This window comes from Periplaneta americana, chromosome 2 (assembly GCF_040183065.1).
Source record: "Periplaneta americana isolate PAMFEO1 chromosome 2, P.americana_PAMFEO1_priV1, whole genome shotgun sequence".
Lineage (NCBI taxonomy): Eukaryota > Metazoa > Arthropoda > Insecta > Blattodea > Blattidae > Periplaneta > Periplaneta americana.
Genome location: NC_091118.1, coordinates 65,365,807 through 65,386,750, shown reverse-complemented (window position 1 = coordinate 65,386,750; position 20,944 = coordinate 65,365,807). Strand labels below are relative to the sequence as shown.

Below are 20,944 nucleotides of genomic sequence, written 5' to 3'. Positions count from 1 at the left end.
CTATGAGTATATACACACTTCAACAGCATAAATAAAAGACAAGCTTTTCCTAATAGAAATTAATATAAAAAACTAAGTTGGGTAGAAAACTTGTTTTCAATATACAAAATAAAAAATTAGTAATTTATAGTATAAAGTTTAGCACCCGAGGTAGCCATTATTGGTATCTAAATTTCATTATTATTATTATTATTATTATTATTATTATTATTATTATTATTATTATTATTATTATTATTATTATTATTATGCATTATGCATTGTATTTTAAATTGCACGCTGTTGCTTCGTAATGTGTTGTTTGTGAAGAAGTTATAAATGAATGAATGAATGAATGTAGGCTATGGATTTTATGGTTGCTAATGTGTTGGTTGTCATGGAAAAAAATTTAATTCACTACTGTGAATTAAAAGCTGTGCTGTGAATATCCATTGTGTAGGTTCCTAAGGACGATTAAATGAAGACCCATTTAGATATCAGCCATTTATTTTACAAAATCTGCTTTACAAATGGCTGTGTAAGGTATCACCAACCTGTGACAGAGCCCTGGTGTCTCTTTATGATGTCCTTCACCTTAGCCTGCATGCTTTTCTCCACTTCAGATCTCACAAACACTACTGGCATTGTTAAGCATTTGTTCTGTATCAACACCTTTTCCACGTTCATGAACATCTCCACGTTGCGGTCCATTCGTGAAGGAGACTGTAAACACACAAGATCTTTACACTGCACAGTTACTGTTCATGCTAAACAAGAAGACAGTGTCAATGAGTTGCCTAGCTTATAAGTAGAGACCGGATTTTTATGTACTAAAAGTATTTTTCGCAACTGGCTTATTTTACGATGCTTTATCAACTGTGATGATTATCTAGCATCTGGGTAAAATGAAAGTGGTAATGCCAAGGTTCAGTGCCGAAAATTATCCAGCATTCTCCCTGAATAAGTGAAGGAAAACTCCGGAAAAAACCTCAACTAGGTAACTTGTCCCAATCAGGATATGAACCCAGTCCGCAGTCTGACTTGTAGACCACTATTCTACACAGTGGACTACTACAAGTTGAAACTGTCACTGGGTATACTTGAGTGGATCTGATGTAGGTTAGAACGTGGTTCTGAAGTCTTGTTCACAACAATATAAAATCTAATAACGGAGAGGTGAATCACAAACACAGGAGTATGCATCAAGAAAGCGCACTTGTTAATTAGTTGTTCAGATTATCCAGTTGAACTTGCGTTTAAAAAGTGAGCACCACCCAACAAAACCACCCCACAAGTCTACGTCAAGCTGGAAGAAGGGTACATAGACCACTTTATCATTGGTGCATATACATCCTTCTTCCAGCACATCCCTCAAATAAAGTGAATGGCCTGAACTTCGTCAATTACATAGCAAAGTTCACGCCATTCACTACCATTGCCTAATACTTTCAAACACAATAGCATTATTTAAATCAGAGTGGGGATATTGCTTTCTCGTTTATAAGTATAGCTAGTTGTTGTTTAGTCAACTGTCCAAAGACAAGTTTGAACCCCACAAGTGACACCAATAAGGCATCATTCATGAGACAACTAAGCCAGGAGATAATGGAGTAGAGTGGTCAGTTGGAACATTATTTTTTAGTATATGAAAATCGGTCCCTATTAAGAACACATTAAATTTAAAAAAAAATTGAAAAACAAATTTCCTCTCTCTCTTCTATCTGAATAATGAAAGACACATCTAAATGTAAAATAACATGACAGAAATTAATGTCATAAGGGTGACAGTCTCATTATATATTTTCCACTTTTCACAACAATACATTTTCTTTATCATATTGCATATTATATTAATGTATATAGTATATTTTCTTAAACTATTATTCGAAAGACAAATATGAAATCATTTAATATGCTTCCAAAGAAGACTAACTTTCGTTTACTAATTTGCACCTCATAAAACCAATGATTCACTCACACATAACAAAATAATGGTTTATGGCAAATGACTATAATGATGAGGTGCTCTTCACTATTGACAGTGAATATATCTGGGCTGATCTGGGAACCTTTAGTTTGACAAAATTCGCAACAAAAAGAAGAAATATTTCTGCACATAATTCATTTTTCCGAAACTTAGAGATTTGCATACATTACATTCAACTCATCTTCTGTAAAATACGAAATTACAAAAACAAATTATTTGAGTTGCTTCTAAGTTCATTACATACAGATTATGAACAAGGAAAACTATAAACGTAAATTTCCTGGTTGTCCAGTTCCATACAGAAAACCACCACTAAATTTGGTGAATAAGTTTAATGAAACAGGTTCTGTAAATTATGTAATATGAATTATGTATCACACAAGATGAGCAACACTTCCAGCAGCTACTGTGAGGAGGGTGAGTGCTGAATGTTATTAATATTACATAGTACGTAAGTTTTAATCTGGATAAGTACTGCTGAGTTCACAGATACAAACAGTAGTCATAGTGGGAGGACCTGCCACTGGTCAGCTGACAAACACTGGGACTCATTGTACAATACAATCTCAAATTTTCTTATGTTCTACATAGTAAAATACGAACAGCAAATATAGGTGTTAAATATAAATACTGCACATCTCCCTTTGCCCAAGTGTTATACAAATGAAACTTTCTTCCTTCATTCCCAGTCACCATCCTATAAGCCTGTAGCTTCCATCATGCCAATAACACTCTCTACTCATTTTTCTTAGATCCTCTTCTTTTTTTCCTCAGCTGGGACCCAGTTTAAAATCCTATTTGGTAGCTTATTTGCATCCATTCTTTTCACATGTTCAAACCATTGTAATTATTTAGTTTTCACAAATTGCATAATAGAATTTTTTAAGTTAATCTTTTCTCGTATTGTATATATTTATTTCTGTTAATTGCAATTTTTATTTTAATTTTGCATTCATATTTTATCCTTCTGACTGCCTCCGTAATCTGGTGCTCAGTATGTCGGATTTCAGATCTGGAGGTCCCAGGTTCAATTTCCGGGCTTGGCACTCAGGTAATTTTCATTTAAGAAGAAAAGTTTCTTGGGTGTCTAGAGTCTGGAAATTTGTATGAAAGTGAGTGTGATTGCGAGTGTGCTGAATTATTAATTAATCAATCTTCAAAATACAAAATATAATATATCAGGATTCCACGAACAGCAGAAAGATGCCAGTACAAATAAAAAAATGGAGCTGTTTACTTGCTGAACCAGACATAAAACTTAATTCATCAAGAAAAAAAGCAGTAGCAACATTTCGAGTCCTGAATGGTCATGATCTTGCAGAACATCTTCATCGATTATCACTCTCATCATCATCTGCATGTGATTTATTTCGAGATGTAAACAGTATCTTGAGACCATATGAGAAATAATGTTCTGCAATAAACAACTTTAATGCCAAAATAGATTAACTATTGGAAAGCACGAAGACAAACGATTTTGTTGTCAAGCATTAAAATAACTATATTCGGTTCCTACAAAAGACCTTTCTGGTTCTGAACACTTGTAATTTACGTTCTATGAATCTAAGGTGCATGAAAATAGCACCAATGAAAAGAGAAACTCAAAAAGTTTAGTTGTGGCAACATTGTTTTTTTTTTTTTTGGTGAGTTATTTTACAATGCTGTATCAACAGCTCAGGTTATTTAGCATTTGAATGAAATGAAGGTAATAATGCCGGTGAAATGAGTCCAGGGTCCAGCACCAATAGTTACTCAGCATTTGCTCATATTGGGTTGAGGGAAAATTCCAGAAAAACCTCAACCAAGTAACTTGCCCCGACCGGGATTCGAAACTGGGCTATCTGGTTTCGTGGTCAGACGTGCTGTTACTCCACAGGTGTGGACGAAACATTGTTTTCCTAGTTGGTAACACTGCCTCATAACCAGACATCGGATTCTAGGGCAAATGCCTATTTTGTTTCTTTAGGAGAAAAGTAAAAATAATTATTAATATTTGTGTTTCATGGAAATTGAAAGGTATTCAAAGAGTTTTATAGTGCCCTAAAATGCCCTAAAACGGTTATTAGAGCCTAATTTGTTAATATTCGCCTAAAAATGCCTAACTCACTGTAAAGTTTCGCATTTTACTCTTACTTTTTATAATTTATACATGCATTCACTGCGAAATTTAAGGCATTTAAAAAGTGGAAAGTTTGCTTCACACCGGCCATGAAACCATTGATAAAGGAAACAAAATGTTTTGAATCTCACGACACTCGCAATAGATTTCACCGAATTTAACATGTTTGGAGGCATAAATGCCGACAAAGAACCAACCTTAGTTTTGAAGCAGGCAACAACACAACATGTGCTGCTACTGATTCAGAGATATACTATACTATAAAAATGACTGTTTTCGGTCTGAAACCGATTAGCTGTACTGCCCTTCAGAGTGTCATAAAATCACAATTTTTGGAGAAAGAGTGTTAAAACTGCGAATTAGTAGGGTAAACCGTTACAAAATATTTAAAAGAATGGCCCTCCTAGTGTTAACACTACCAGGAAATGCAACAATAAGTGGAACTTTGTATTTTTGTCCAATTGAATCTCAATAACAACGGTTCATTTGAATGCTCGTTAACAGTTGCTCTTTCCCTCACCTTATTTGTGTTGAGAAGTTTTGAGCGGTAGGACGTTTTCCTGTGAAGTTTAACGCGATAATGCCGAAAAATATAAGTGCAAAATCTACATTGATCCGGCAATGGCTAACAGAATATTCAGAATTCACTTATGATGGAAAAATAATATTCTGCAAGATTTGTAGCAAACAGGTATGTAACAATAGTTGAAATATATAAATTCTATTAATTTTAATGAGTAGGCCTATAATATTTATACATTGACTGAGGTATAATTCTTTTCAAGACCACTACACTTTAACCTTTTAAATTCCGATAGCTAAAGTATTTGCAGGTCATTAAAATTTTGATTGTTCGAACCCACTAACTTTGTGATAGAAATACGGCAATACAACAATTAGGATTTTATTTTAATTCAGTTTACTTTACATTTTTAGATTTCGCAAGAAAAGAAGTTCCACCTAAAGCAGCATGTGCAAGGAGCGGCTCATAAGGCTAAAGCTCAGCAGAAAAATCAACTGCAACAAACTTTACTAACACAGCCTACTTCATCCAATCTCAGCAGCAATTTCTATGCTGATTTAACCAGAGCGTTTGTTGCTGCTAACATTCCCTGAAATGCAATTGAAAATCCGGTTTTAAGACAGTTTTTACAAAAATACTGCAAACAAAATATCCCATCTGAGTCGACCCTAAGAAAAAATTACTTAGACAGAATATACAATGAAACTTTAGCTTCCATTCGGGAGGATATAGGTGATTCTTACATATGGGTCTCTGTGGATGAAACCTCAGATCCTGTGAATAGGTATATAGCAAATATGGTAGTAGGAAAACTTAGTCCTGATGGACCTTCGATTCCACACCTCGTATGTGTTAAGGAACTTTCGAAAGTGAATAGCCAAGCCATTGTTTATTTTGTAAATAAAGGCCTACAGTCTTTATACTCAGGTAATATAGACGATTCTAAAGTTCTGTTGTTTTGTACTGATGCTGCCTCATACATGGTTGCTGCAGCTCCACTTCTTAAAACATTTTATCCTAACCTCACGCATGTAACCTGTCTAGCACATGGCCTTCACAGGGTTTCTGAAACAATCCGGAATGAATTTCCTCTTGTCAATTCGTTTATTTCTAACACAAAAAAATGTTTTTGTAAAGCCCCATCCAGGATTTCAATATTCAGAGAGAACTTTCCAGATATCCCACTCCCACCTCAGCCGGTTGTTACACGATGGGGAACCTGGATTCAGTCAGTGGTGTATTATTCTAAGTATTTTAAAGAAGTGGTCACAGTTATTGATAAATTACCTGAAACTGATAGTGCAGCGTGTGTGAAAGCAGTGAAAGATTGTCTGAATGACTCACGAGTGAAAAACGATATTGCCTACATAACATCAAACTTTTCTTTCATACCTGCAAGCATTGAACAATTAGAACGTGAAAAACAATCTCTTTGTAGCCAAATAGCAATAGTAAAGGAAGCTCAAGTGAACATACATTCTGTTTTGGGCGAAATTGGGAAAAAAGTTAAAAATAAGTGGGACAACGTATTAAATAAGAATGTAGGATTTTCATTGTTGGAAAAAGTATCAAGAGTGATATCAGGGGAAAGTGTAAATGTTCCAGTAAGTATTGATGTTTCTATTGTACCTAATTTAAAATTTGCGCCTCTCACATCAGTTTCGGTTGAAAGAAGTTTTTCTGCTTTCAAAATGATTCTCAGTGACAAAAGGCAAAGGTTAACTGTGGAGAATTTATAAAAAATTCTGGTGGTGTACTGTGCAGATAATTATAATAAAGTCTGAGCATGGAACTGAATTTCAATAACTTAAAATGAGTAATCTTGATATCAATAATCATTATTTCATTAGTTTCAATATATTAAATTTGTGAAGCTCTGTTTATAAATATAATATAGTATTCTTTTTTAATGTTTAAACATACTTTTTGTGCGTATTTTAGTGTATAACTAAAAATTTCAGTGAAAGAAATAAGTATGATACCTTGATGTGCCTAAAATGTCTATTTTCATTAAAATAGAGCCTAATTTTACAAATTTTGAGCTTATTTTAGGCGCCTAAAACTGCAATTTTAGTGTCTAAAAATCCGATGTCTACTCATAACAGTGCATATAAACGAATTTGTTCATTGTTGAGACGAAATGGCTGTTATAGAGGACAGAAAAGCTTAATTTTCATGTGAACTAGTCAGTTATTAATGTGCAAGGCATTACCGAACAAAATTTGATGCAGATCCACCTGTGGGCCTACAATCTGTAAATGGTACACTGATTTTAAAGCAAGATTTTTCACAAGCAGTTGTGATTTCATCCGTACCAACTACAGGTGCTGCAATCCCTAGAACCAGAGGACAAAGTGCTATAAATTTAATTGAATTTAAGAGGGGGAAGGCTTTAACAACCCTAGCACTACGACCTAAAAGATCTAATGCGCATCCCAATCATAATATCCCATCAGTCCAATAGTTTGATGTTCTTGATGAACTGAATCAAACTGCGGACTGGGACAGTTGATAGCTCATCAAGCTTCGGAAAATGTTTTCCAAAGATGAGAGCTCTTTGATGAGCGAGTGCAATCCATTCGCATAATACTGTAGATGAGTTACAGACTCATCTCTCTGTGAATGAGTACAGGATGGGTTGATATTATGTCCCATCCTATACAAGTTCTTCTTGAGGGCACAGTGTCCTGTAAGGAATCTAATTGCCCAGCAGAGATGTTCTTTGCTCAATTTTAACAGGTCACCTGACCTGTTATTATTAAAATCTCTTATGAGGGCCTTTGAGGAGTGCTATGAAGAAATTTCTGCATAAGTATGTAGACTTTAATTGAAAAGATGATGAATTTATTCATTCCATAGTGTTTTCTGTCAAAGCCACTTTTCATCTTTCTCGTGAGATGAACAGACATAACCTCAGAATCTGGGGATCGGAAAATCCACGTACCTACGTGGAACTTGACTATAGCCGTGATGTGTGCAATGTTACCAAGGAGGACACATTGAACATCTTAATGTAAGGAACTAAACTTTTTGAGTTTCTCTTTCCACTGGTACTATTTTCATGCACCTCAGATTCATAGACCGTAAATGACATGTGTTTGAAAACAGAAAGGTCTTTTATAGGAGCCCTGTATATCAACACTGTCATTGGGCAGAAACCTGAACACATATTTCAATGTCACACTGTTGATATGTATGAATTTAAATAATTAAAAAAAAAAAAAAATTTCATGTTTCTGCACCATAAGTTATTAAACTTCTCACTGCCGATTTATAAACATGGATTTTAGTTTCTTTAAGTATTTGTTTATCCTACAAAATTCTGTTCAGCATTGTTATAGCAGACTGACTCTTAATTATTATTCTCTTTGTTATTTCAGAATCATCCAAATACCTCGTAAAATACGACCTTCATTATGTAAATGCTATATAGTGCTCTCATTTTACAAGGAAACTTCGCATCATTCTGCCACTGGTCGACTTCCTGTTCTCCCGACTGCAACATGAGAAGCCAGTTCTTCAAAACATCCCAGCAGTTGGTTGCTTCTAAGAGCAGTATCGGGACGTGTCACTGTTGCTTGTGTTTTAAGTAATCAATTGGAGAATGAAGTATACAGTTGGACAGGAAATTTATTTGGTGGAATATTATGTGAAAAAAGATAACTATAGAAGATGCGTTCGTAGATTTACTCGTAAATATCCCGACTCTAACATTCCTACAAAATCTTGCATTTCGAAGTTTATGATGCTGGTAGTATCGGAACACGCTTCCCGCCAGTACAAGCATGACATGCAGAAAAGTGTTTGCTGGGATTCCACTTAATTTACTTTCTTCATAAAATGAAAGCATTGTAGAATGAAAAAATGTTTATAAATCTGAAGTCATTTTCAAGTTTTCAATTCTAGTCTTTAGTAACATCATCATCTGGTTATCATTGCCAGTCTTTATCATCTTATTGTTCTTCTTTCACTTCTGCTATCGCCTCATCTTTTGAACTGAAACTTCAGAATGAAAATCCTCCACAAAATGTCATCCTCACTGCCATTCACATTAATATAAATTTACTTATCCACTGGGCCAGGAACTGCATAATTTTTTGCCTGCTGAGCTCAGAACATAGTCCCCCTTAACCATATCCGACAACGAATGAAAAGGCCTAGGCTAAACACAAGTACAGCTCGATTCAACGTTAATGGCCCCTGTCCTTGGTTGTTTGGCTAGTGAGCGAGCTGTGTGTTGCGTCATAAGAAAGAAATTTAATCATAAATGTGCATAGGAGGGGAAGAGAGAAGAGGAAGAATGAAAATAATATCTATGCTCGTAGCTGAAGGACACTCATGTCAAGAAAATATAAGTCATCATGACATTGTTTAGTCAACAGACGTAGTAGTTAGTAATGGGACGTGTAGAATAATATTGTGTTTTAAGATGGAGCGTATCACGATATGATAAAAAGGAAGTGTTAGGTGATATGATGCGCCGCCTGACCTATGTGACCCAGCCCACCAGTAGTGATGAGTAACTCGCTCTTAGTCTATCTACTTACTTTTTGCAGGGGCCAAAATCCCTGAATCAAGCTGTACCTATGGTTTTCACATGGCTGTTTTTATGCTAAATCATTGTAATAGATTTGGACCAATATGGTAGTACATTCAATTAAGTAACTGTTAAAACAGCTTATATGCTCCTTTTTTCATACATTGACAAGTTCTGACAACTCAAACCAAGTTTGATCTCTTCCCTAGTAGGTATTAAAATTCAGTACCTTTTGTCAATCCTACATTGAAAGGGATGCACAAAGATGAAACAAGAAGAAATAAAGCATTAAGACAAAAGCTAACAATTTTCTACATACAAAAATTATTCATATGAAAAAAAATGAAAAAATTATACTGCATACAAATAAAGTGAAATATTCACACTCCACTGCAATTTTATAAAAATACTAAACACAAACTGTAATCTAGGAAAACTCTGCACTTTTATTAATTAATCAATCATCATACAAAAATATATTAAATTCTCACCTGAAAATCAAATCTCCTCCAACCTTGGTCACTTTTGAATTTATAAATTGTGGCTAAAATGTGGCACAGAGCTCCACCAGGCTTGAAGTCTAGAAAACATCTCATCTGCAAACAAAGTCACACATGTTTATTTCATGCCTTGTTTCACAGATAATTATTACATTTAAATGAAAAGGTACTGTGGTTTTCATTTAATGAAATCTTCTTAAAATAGCATTGAGTCAGTGTACGTTGTACTGCTTGTAGGTCATGAGAAACTCCTTTAACATGTTAACACAGTGCAGTTGTTATTTAATTTAAATAACTTTTAATACTTTATCAGCAATTTTATTCTTTCTAATCACCAGCACGAATGATTTATGGAACTGCTCTTGTTAAGTTTCTCTCAGAATTCACTGGCATGTACAAAAGTTTTTCAGGTTGTGGAAATTTTAATATATTTATTTTTTATGTGCTAAAAAGTACGAAAATATTTGCTAAAAATAAAAAAAAAATTTTTTTTTTCAATATGACAAAAATACCTTACTTAGCTTTAAAAAAAAGTATTACTAGGTAGCTAGTCATCAACCACACTTGAGTGCTGGTAGTTGGCCGAGAACTGCAGTGAACAACAAAGGTCATCTCCAAATTCTTCATCACAAATGCATGCCGATTATCTCTGAACAATGACTTATACTGTGAAAACAATCTTTCCATATCACAGGACGTCAGACGTGAATATTTAAAGAGAGGAATGTCACAAATACCGTCAATTTCACCTATAGGTACACCCTTCAATACTTGAGCAACTTTACACATTTTTTTATATCCACTGTTTTTCCCAAACACATTCTGGAATTTGTCCCTTAGTAATTGTGCTTCTGAACTGGTAGGGAGTCTAGTTTAATTTCCACGGCACGCACCTCCCTGTTTCAGACAACAGGTTTTTGGATGTTTCGAGTTTTTTATGGTGTCACACAAAAAGCTTAGATTTGCTAATAGGAAAGCCAAATCGTTTTTTAAACAACCATCTTTCAGTATATCTTGAAGGATATCGATTGAGGAAGCCCGATAACAGGGAATCACAACAAGATATATTGCCTTGATAGACATGAGCGAGAGGCGAGAGATTTGTTTAAATTAAATAATGTTCATACCCGAGCTCTTATCTGTTGTGTTTCACAAACAAAGCATGGAATGAAATCATCTTCAGCAACAATAAACATTCCTAATTATGTGTTGCAAGATCTCTCCTCCTTGGCCATGTTAATTTACTCTCTAATAATAACACTGATATGCTGCCTAGCAGTTCTCAGAACTTGAGGCGATACTATTACAAAAATGGATCACGGATACACCACACAGCGCTTAACAACACGAAGCAACCAAGAATTCTGAAAAAGATAACGTACTTCTGAGTGATATAATTGATTTAGTTTCAAAATATTTAAGTAAAAAAACTCCAAGATTTATGTTTTTATAATAAATTTCCTGAAAATATGTATTTACATATTTTTTTGGTGAAAATATGTGTTTTTATGTGAAATAAAATTCGGGTTTTAAACTTGAAACTTCATGTTCGGAATTTTTAACTTTGTTAGTTGTGTTTTACCACACGCAAAAAGAATATTTAATTACATAGGAATCCGCTCTTTACTGATGACTGTGGAGAGACTTTGTAGTGAATTTCAGATCTTCATAACATATTATAGTAGCTAGAAAACGTCATGTGGTGCTTAAACATTCATGTAGTATAATGCATTTATCTTAATGTGTATCTTCCTTTGCAATTAAAGGTGTCCCTAGTTAAGTGTCAAGTGATTAAGAATATGTTTGTTCATCCATACGCAAATAATTGTGCCAGACTTCTGGTTTAAATCTCAATACATTCAACAAGTTTATATGAAATAATTCTTCTCTTTTGCAGGATAACAATTGACTCATGTTTTACATCACATTCTCTTGTGACAAAAAACAATTGGGTAACTCATGCCTCAAAACACTTCTATTGTACAATACTTAATTTCCCACATGCAATGTACCTTAATTTAAGCAAGTACTACAAAAAAAATGCAGAACACTAACTTTTGTAGTTATCTTTTTCAGTGTCCAAAGTAGTCCAAAGTTTTCGTGACAAACTTGAAACTACGAGGCGTGTTCTTGAAGTAAGTTCCAAAAGGGTGTAGTAAGTAAACGGGAAGATATTTACAAACCATTTTTGTTGCATTGTATTCCCTACACTTCAATTACTTCTCAACATAATCTCCACCATTAATGAGGCATTTATCGAGTCATGGCACAAGTCTTTCTATCCCCTCATTGTAGAATTCGCCCGCCTGCAATATGAACCACTCCCGCACTGCTGTTTTCACTTCATCGTCACCATCAAAACGTTGACCACCAAGGAACTTCTTGAGGTGCAGAAAGAGATGAAAGTCACTCAGAGCCAAATCCGGGCTGTAGGGGGGATAGTCAATTTGTTCCCAGCCAAATTTCGAGATGAGATTTTGGGTGTCACGAGCTGTGTGTGGCCGAGCGTTGTCATGAAGCAACACAACTCCGTCGGTCAGCATCCCACGTCTCTTGTTCTGAATTGCGTGACGGAGCTTCAAGGTCTGACAATAGGTTTCTCTATTAATGGTTCCACCCCGAGGCAAGAATTCGATGAGTAGGACTCCTTTTCTGTCCCAAAAACAGTGTACATGATTTGCGTGTTGACATGGTTTGTTTGAATTTCTATTTCCTTGGCAATGCAGTGTGCCTCCATTCCATGGACTGCTGCTTCAATTCAGGTGTCATGTGAGACACCCAAGTCTCGTCACCTGTCACGATATGGTCAAGAAACTCATCGCCTTGTTCACTGTAACGTGTAAGAAAGCTCAATGCACTGGAAGTTCGTTTGGTTTTGTGTTCCTCAGTGAGCATCTTGGGTACCCATCGTGAGCACAATTTTCGATATTGTAATCGTAGAGAACAATCCGCGACATTTGTGGAAAATTCAATGAAAGCGAAAAAATTGTGAACCTCCTATCCTCATGAATTTTTTCATCGACAGCATGCACCAAATTGTCATTGGTCAAAGATGGCTGACTGGTACGCTGCTCGTCATGCACAGAGACGTGGCCCTCGTTGAACTTCCTAACCCCTCTCCTGACCATTCCATCACTAATTGCATCATCACCATACACCTCACAAAGTTGATGATGAATGTCAGCTGGTTTGATGTTTCTTGCATTCAAGAAATGGATAACAGACCGCATCTCACAGTCAGCAGGGTGCTCGATCACTTTAAACATTTCAACTGATCACAACTAGCCACATACACGGACTGAAGCTCTGAAACTGCATACACAGCTTGCCTGAGGACTGAAGAAGAACACATGCATGCACAAAATAACGACTGCAGCGATACAACAGCTATAATTGAAAACGGAACTTACTTTAAGAACACGCCTCGTATATTATATCTAAAATACAATCATCCGATAATGCAAAAAATTCAGTTTTACACGAACTTTCTAATCAAAGAGAAGTTACATTGTATCATACTACATTTCACCACTAATTGCATTATTCCAACTTTGTCTGAAGCAACATTTTACACCTAATGCCACATTAACCCCAGTGCCACACTTACGAGGGCTGATTTTATATCAGCTCCATGACAGTGATTACTCTTGCCCCATATCTTAAGAATCACTTACCATGGAATGGCCCTGTTTAAAGTCTGCCTTTTAATTCAAAAGAGAAAAGATGAAGTCACATTCCAAAGAATTCATCTGTAGATTTTCAGTACTCACAGGCAGTCGGGTGAGTGGAGGCTTGCTCACATTTTTCCCCAGATTGTCCTCTTGAAACTGAATCAGCTGGATCACAAGGGCAGCCAAGCCTTTGCTTGTGGGAGGATCTGTTTGCACGTACTGAAACAAACATTTTAGCAAATTAAAATAAACACAAAACTTAAGGTCATAATTATGTGGGCGTTTAGAGTAATATTTTACAAGTTACAGGCTAAATAAAAACTCTTGTAAGTATAGAATTGCATTTTTTTTGTTCCTATTTGTTTTTTTTTTTATTTGTTTTATTTAACGACGTTCGCAACTACCGAAGTTATATTAGTGTCACTGGTGTGACAAAATTTTGTCCCGCAAGAGTTCTTTTACATGCCAATAAATCTACTCACATGAGCCTATCACATTTAAGCACACTTAAATGTCTTCGATCTAGACTGGGATCGAACCTGCAACCTCGGGCACAGACTGCACCACTCAGGCTAACTTTTTGTTCCTCTAAATCAGGCTCCATCATAACAGTGCCCTACCGAGCCTCAGATACTTGCCCGCACAGGGTGAACGAATCAGGTCAGGCATCATACAGCTATGACGCAATTACTCTACTATTTCTACACAACGTAACCTCGCCTCCTTTGCCCGCTCACTGTTGTCTGCAAGGGGAAATGTTATCTGACGGTGGCTGCTCTAAATAATATTCAAGTCTTGTATAATATTAACACAAAAGTTATTTGTTATTAGTCAGTAGCTGCAAGTGGCATCGTAATTAATTTACTTACATTCCAAACAATTAAAAGCATACATTTTATGGGTTTAAGTGTTATGAAAAATAATTTATCTAAGATAAAGGAAAAGAACATGCAACAAAATGAAGGTTTTAAAGGGAAAACTATAGATTTTAATGAGGGTTTACAATGTGTTTCAATGAGGGGTGGTCCATGTCAGTGCCTTCATTCTCTATCTCCTCCTCCTCCCACACTTCACTTTTGTTACCAGATCTTCCAAATGAGGGAGTGTGAATGACAAAAGAAACTGTGGGCGCAGCGTGCATTATTGCAATCTTTGTGTTAAAAATAATGTTTACTACGTAGAGATCCCTTCTGAATCACGTTCTGTCCAGGACATGGTGAAAGTTTCCCCCCATCCAAACATAAATTCTAAAGACACCCTCGTACCGACAAAAGAACAGTAGCAGTCAAAGCCCTCACTCAAACTAAGCTGTTGTCAAGCATTTTATATTACTTCCGTTATGTAAAGTGAAGCCTTCAGTGGAATGAGGGATGGACTTTAGAGTCTGTTGCAAACTATAAAACTCAAGCTTCATTGTTATTCACTTATTCAGTAGGTAATTACTACTGATCTCTTTGCTTAGAAAATGATTTAACAGACCTATCGGTAAAGAAGAAAGTAAAATGCATTCCAATAATGATCTAAAAGTTCTTCAAAGTATTAAAAATGACCAAAAAATGCCGAAAGAAATATAAAAATGACCTATTAGTTCAAAAACTTCAAAAAATGCAATATAAGAAATTATTTTTTTTACGTTGATTTATTAACACAGAAGGGATTTCTATATTAATAGGTATTGTCCTAATGTGAAAAATAAGAAAATGACTTTTCATCAACATCCGCCCCCTATTGATAACTCACAACAAATATCTAGATTATTCAAACCTACAACACACATGATGCAAAAAGTTTTGGTGCCACAATCCCTATTCAAAAATTCAACTGTTCAACAAAAAAATATGAGAGACCAGTGTGAATATACTGATAAGTTACCTCGCATACAGTAGATAATATGTAGGATATTCTAATCTATAACCAGTGTCATGCAAAGGTTTTGGTGTGAAATTTCCTGTTCAAAAATATAGAGCTATTCAGGGGGCGGCTTTCGAAGGGAGGCGGCTTTCGAAGGGGCTGCAGCACCCCCAGACATTTGTGGCTCTTGTCTCGTTTTATGTTGTGAAATACATTTATTATACAGTCTCTATTTAGCGGCTCGAATTTGTTATAAAATTTTGCCCTCATTAACATGCACGCAATCGTTAGTAAAGTCACTTCCTCCCCTGGTGCTGCCAGAGCGAAACCAGAGACAAGGACTATAGGATGAAGCCACTTCCTCCCCTGGAGCTTCCAGTCTCGTCTCGGATGCTTTGCGCGTTAGTTTTACCCCTCCCCCTGCTGCCCTTTGCCACGAATCCAGAGTTTCCAGGCGCTGCAAAATTTGCAGCAGTTTGTCAGTAGCGCGCAGTTTTAAATACATTTTCTTTAATGTTGTGAGTATAACAAGTGCAACAATGTTTAAATCTGTACAATATTTACAGTCTAATCAGTTCAGTACCTTAACAATTCAGGAGAAATGTGAAATTAAGTGCCCATCAGTTGTATCTCATAATGGAAAGAGCCGCTAAACAAAATACAAAGGCTCGCATATTTTTTGCTAATTTATCCAGTATCCCTGCTTTCTTCTCTCGATCTCCACATAGTCTGTATTAGATTAATGTGTTTCAAAGACAATTCCATCAGCTGGAGCAACAAGATGGAGTTTTAACATCACATATTCATTATATATGAGGTCTTGCCTACCTCACTGAATATTACACAACTACTATGAAGTAGCCAATGTGTATTATCACCATTTAATACGAGAAAAATTCGTTCCGGCACCGGGAATGGCCATAAAGTCATTTAAATATGCGCTCCTGCATGTATAACTTACATTGTCTAAAGTGCAGGTAGTAAGGCCGTAAAACATTACAAGAGGAGTTCGGCCGACACCGTGGATCGTGTCCCGGCATAGCTCAGTTGGAAAGAGCACTCAGCACGTAGAGCTGAGAGGTCCCAGGTTCGATTCCCGGTGCCGGAACGAATTTTTCTCGTATTAAATGGTGATAATGGAGTTTTAAAATAAGAACAGTAAATGTTATTCATGAGAAGAAGGAGCCATTGCTAGAATGTTTTCAAACCATAATGGAATCTGAAACATCTAACAACATTGCAATAAATGAGGCAAGCACAGAACAGTGCACAGTTGAGCAGCGAGATCTGTGAAAATGAAAACCCTAAAAAGCGTCGTAAGGTCGAAGGGATTCAGACAAGGGCTGCGGCAGCCAAGGAAGTGTGTAACCTCATTATCACACAAGCTAACACCCGATTCCAGTTCATAGATCATCTGGTATTATCTTCTCTTCTGTGTCAAGAAAAATTTGAATGCTACGAAAGCTCATTTCCTGAAAATGACCTAAATGTATGTGTGAAGCTTTTTCCAATGTTTGATAAAGACAAACTAAAAACGGAACTCACTGTGTTGTATCAGAGACAAGAATTCAGAAATATCAGTGACGCAGTCAAGCTCTTGCAGTTTCTTCTATCTGAGAACTTGCAGGCCTCATTTTCAGAAGTTGTGGAACTACTACGCATAGCTATCACCATACCAATGACAACTTCCGAACCAGGACATTGCTTTTCGTGTTTGAAGAGAGTAAAATCCTATCTTAGAAATACGATGAGAGAAGTGACCACATTAGCTATATTTTCCATTGTAAAGATTATGTTAAACGACATACCGGATTTTAATAAGAAGATGATTCAAAAGTTTGCAACCTACAAGACAAGGCGCATGTAACTAATCTTTAAATAAAATAAGTTGCTTGGTTTATTTTTGTATGCAGCCCCCCTTAATTCAATACCCACGAGCCGCCACTAGAGCTATTCAACATAAAAATATGTGGGAACAGTGTGAAAATATTTTAATGAGGTTTTACATTCATATCTCACGTAGTATCCCCCCACCACCATGGTCAGTAGATATGTAGCCTAGGGTTTTCTAATTTATATCTCATATCTTGCAAAGATTCCAGTGTCATATTGCCTGGGGCTATCCATTTCTTTCTCTAAATACTGTACGTGATAACTCTGACTTTCACCACTTTATTACACTGCTAATGGTAAACATATTTAAATAAAATTATATATTCTATAAAACATTGTCCCTACAAGTTGCATCAAGAGGAAAGACTTTTAGATATTCTATACCATGTCCTGGAACTTAATATTTTCGACATTTCGAAACTACATACAGGTTTCTTCACCAGGGCAAATACAAGTACGACCTGAGAGTCGCTCAGTGTTACTGTACAAAATATGATGCATTGAGATTACTACAATGAGAATGGATTAAGTTTCTTACTGCGTGAAGGTAAATGGGTGCGAAGTAACCGGTGATTGCTCAAAACAACCTTCAAATCGGTAGTATCCAAAGTAGAGTCACTGTTTTCCCGATCAATAAGTTGGATGACATAAGAGGCTTATGACGTCACGTATATCTATACGAAAATTTATTTTCATTAAAAATTTTGTCAATTTCACTTATCTCACTGTTGTTGATCTGTGTTGGTGTAAAGTTCTGGGTGTTAACGGTGTTAGTCCATAGCCAGAGTATGCTTTTTTAATGTTGTTTATGAAGTATAGGAACATTTGATGAGCTTGTTTTCTTCCGTTTGCACCCTCGGAATGGCGGTATAGTACATAGACAAATAAACAGAGGTATAGGAACTCAAATATGTATAGATTATATAGATTTTTGTATGCTTTCCATACGTCGGTGTATAATTTTGTTTTTTTGTGATGCATCAGGTAGATATACTGTATATTTGATGTACTAGCCATCATAATGTTACTATAGATCTCGCAAGCAGGGATTACCGACGATAGGAATGCGAACGAAAAAATTCCATAAGGAAGAGCGGGCGACAGGAAAGGTAACAAGATAAACTGAATGATATTCAACAGTACAGTCGGAAGAGAAACGACATCGATAGAATCAGTCTTGCATTGTGATAGTTACATTACGACTTTAGTTTGTTGCATTGCATATGAATACGTGTCTTGTTCCTAGTGAATTTATTTTATTATGTAGTGATGGAGTGTTCCCCTTGCAGAGTATCATTACTTTATCTGTAAACATAATGTTGCGCATTTAAGTCACTTCGAATTTTTCTCTATCTATACTCTTCATTTCCACAGTAATGTCCCCATCTGTTCATCTTCTTGGAAGAGGCAGTACTTTCATCGGCCCGCACCTCTCACTCCCTCAGCGTACCTATATACACACGTCAAAACAGACAGTAACGCCACCACTGTTTTTCGGTAATCGTTCTTTGCGCGAGCTATAGAATACTAGGGGGAGTAGTGTAGTGAATCGGTTTAATATGCTTATAATAAGACAATTGACAGTGGATAAATGGAGTAACACTATCTTTCGGATATTTATCATATTACTTTACTTATATAATAAAGGTCAAACAGTTTGTGATCTATTTGTTATATTTTAATGTAAGAAGGTTAATACCAAAGTTATAAATTTAGTTTTATTATATGATAATGGAGTTATATATTTAATGCGTTTGGAAGTATTTTATGTTAATTGTGTCTAAGTATAATTTTTAAGGGGTTGTTCATCAACGAATTCGTAGCATAATGGCTATAATGGTGGTTCACTCGACGAAAGGTCCTAGGATCGAATCCCGGCGTATTCAAAGATGGCATGCAATTGAATTTAATATAAAGTAGTTTGGAAGGAGTAGGAAGGGTGGAGATAAGGTGAGCCTCCAATATTTAATTCATATTTTCGAGTATTGCTATCGCGCGTGACGTCATGAATTGCGTCATCCAATTTGTCTGGGAAAACAGCGACTGAATTTTGGATTTTATCTTCAAATCTACTGTGTATTTAATTCAACTTCTTGTAGCCAACTACAGGCCTATTAAACATGTTCGTTCTAGAAAATTCAAACACTTGAGTACGTCACCATAACTTTCTAGTAATCTAAAAAAAAATACAAAATTTCCAAAAAGAAAGTGCACTTCAACATTATAAAATCAATAAATGTAACTTTACTTGTTATACTGTGATATTTCATTTCCTGCATTCAATATTGTTAACTGTGTGATTTAATGACTGTAGGCTATAACAAATGAGGGGGTCAAAGGCAAAGTGGTATAAGTGCAGGTTAGTTACTTTACAGAAAATGTGATTAAAGGGTACCGGTACTAAGCTTTCGTAAATTTCGTGAAGTTTTAATTTTACATGTTAATGTGTGATTTGGATGAAAGATATAGGCCTATTCCTTTTCCAATAAAATGTAAAATAGGTACTTTAGTTTATCTCCCTACCCTGGGTGCACTTAACTCATTTTTTCAGAAATGTCCCCACAATTGTCAGCGTTAAGTTACGTCTTAAAGAGATACGTTACAATTGACTAAGTACACAAATCGGGGTGAAACTCCGGTATCCCCCCACACTACAAATGGAAGAGAAAACGTAGGCCTACTTAAATAATTTTCACATTCCGTGGCCTCACATCACTTAAATAATCCCCTCAACTAACCCACTAATCTTGTCACATACCTCGGCTTAATGTAAAATTAACCCACTAACCTTGTCACATACCTCGGCTAGATGTCACTTAGCTATTTAACCCACAAAGAAACTTATAAATCAGACGTCAGTCCTATGTATTGTGTGGGGTGATATCGAAGATTGGCCCAAATGGATTGCAATTAATCTTTAATGTCACCAAATATTTTTGACTCCAAGTCTACAAAACTTTGCAGGTTATGTAGGTATTGCTGACCGGAAAACATCACGCTCCGGCTACCAAAAAAACAACTTCAATTCCTTGAGTCAGCACAATTTTACGTAAATTCAAGTGCACAATAATTTCTTTTGCGCCACTACTATAATGGCTATAACTGAAGCAATTTATTATAAACCTACACCACGGAAGATAACTATCTCTTTTGTTCTCTTACGTCAAGCGTCTAGTGAAACGCCCGGAAAATGGAGGAGCGTTCTTACCTTTTTGCAGTTCTTCTGCAACCACGATTTTATTCCATCGAATAAAGATATCGTTTCTGGAGATTCAAAAAACTTTGTGTTTGGTCCTCCATCCTTTTTGGGGGCAAGGGACATCATCTTGAAATCACAAATAGACGCTTCCTCACCAATGGTTGTAACGATTTCAACAACTTGCCCAGCGAAATTACGTTCACTAGTGCCATCTAGTGATAGAATTCTGTGTAACTAAACATAAGAAGAAGTGAAATCATAACATTCCCAAAAAAAATTTCCCTCCGTATAAAGATTAACAAAAATTGTCTAATGGCAAAGACGTTTTATAGTTTAACCACAGTCTACTATATAGACTGTGGTTTAACCGTCTAATGGTATTGAGAGATTCATTATCCATTTTACACAATCACTTGTATAATACTATGTAATTTTTTTTACTTCATTTCATTACTCTTCATGTATTTTCATCTCATATTTCTCCGAAATCAAATTGTACTTTATTTTTAAATTTATCATTGTTCCGTATTCTCTCCGCAATCATATTGTAATTTTTAATTTAACCTCTGCTTTGTATTCTGGATCCTATATAGTGGTCAGCCGTAGATTTCGGCCAGATGTCCCAAATTGTGGAATTTGTGTGTCCCAATATTCTCTTCTATTTTCAAGAAAAAGTATACAAAAC

General features: G+C 35.8%; 1 protein-coding gene across 2 annotated transcripts in view; it reads right to left on the bottom strand.

The window, feature by feature from the left end:
• mor (SWI/SNF- related protein mor) overlaps positions 1-20,473 on the bottom strand; it is a 52,199-nt gene extending 31,726 nt beyond the window's left edge. For both annotated transcript variants that reach the window (XM_069817896.1, XM_069817897.1), the window contains exons 1-4: positions 20,269-20,473; positions 13,416-13,535; positions 9,637-9,741; positions 534-702 (exon numbers count right to left, since the gene is read on the bottom strand). In XM_069817896.1, the coding sequence (XP_069673997.1) occupies positions 534-702; positions 9,637-9,741; positions 13,416-13,535; positions 20,269-20,385 (511 nt within the window). In that variant the 5' untranslated portion in view covers positions 20,386-20,473. The remainder of the gene's footprint in view (positions 1-533; positions 703-9,636; positions 9,742-13,415; positions 13,536-20,268) is intronic.
• Between the last annotated feature and the right edge of the window lie 471 nt (positions 20,474-20,944).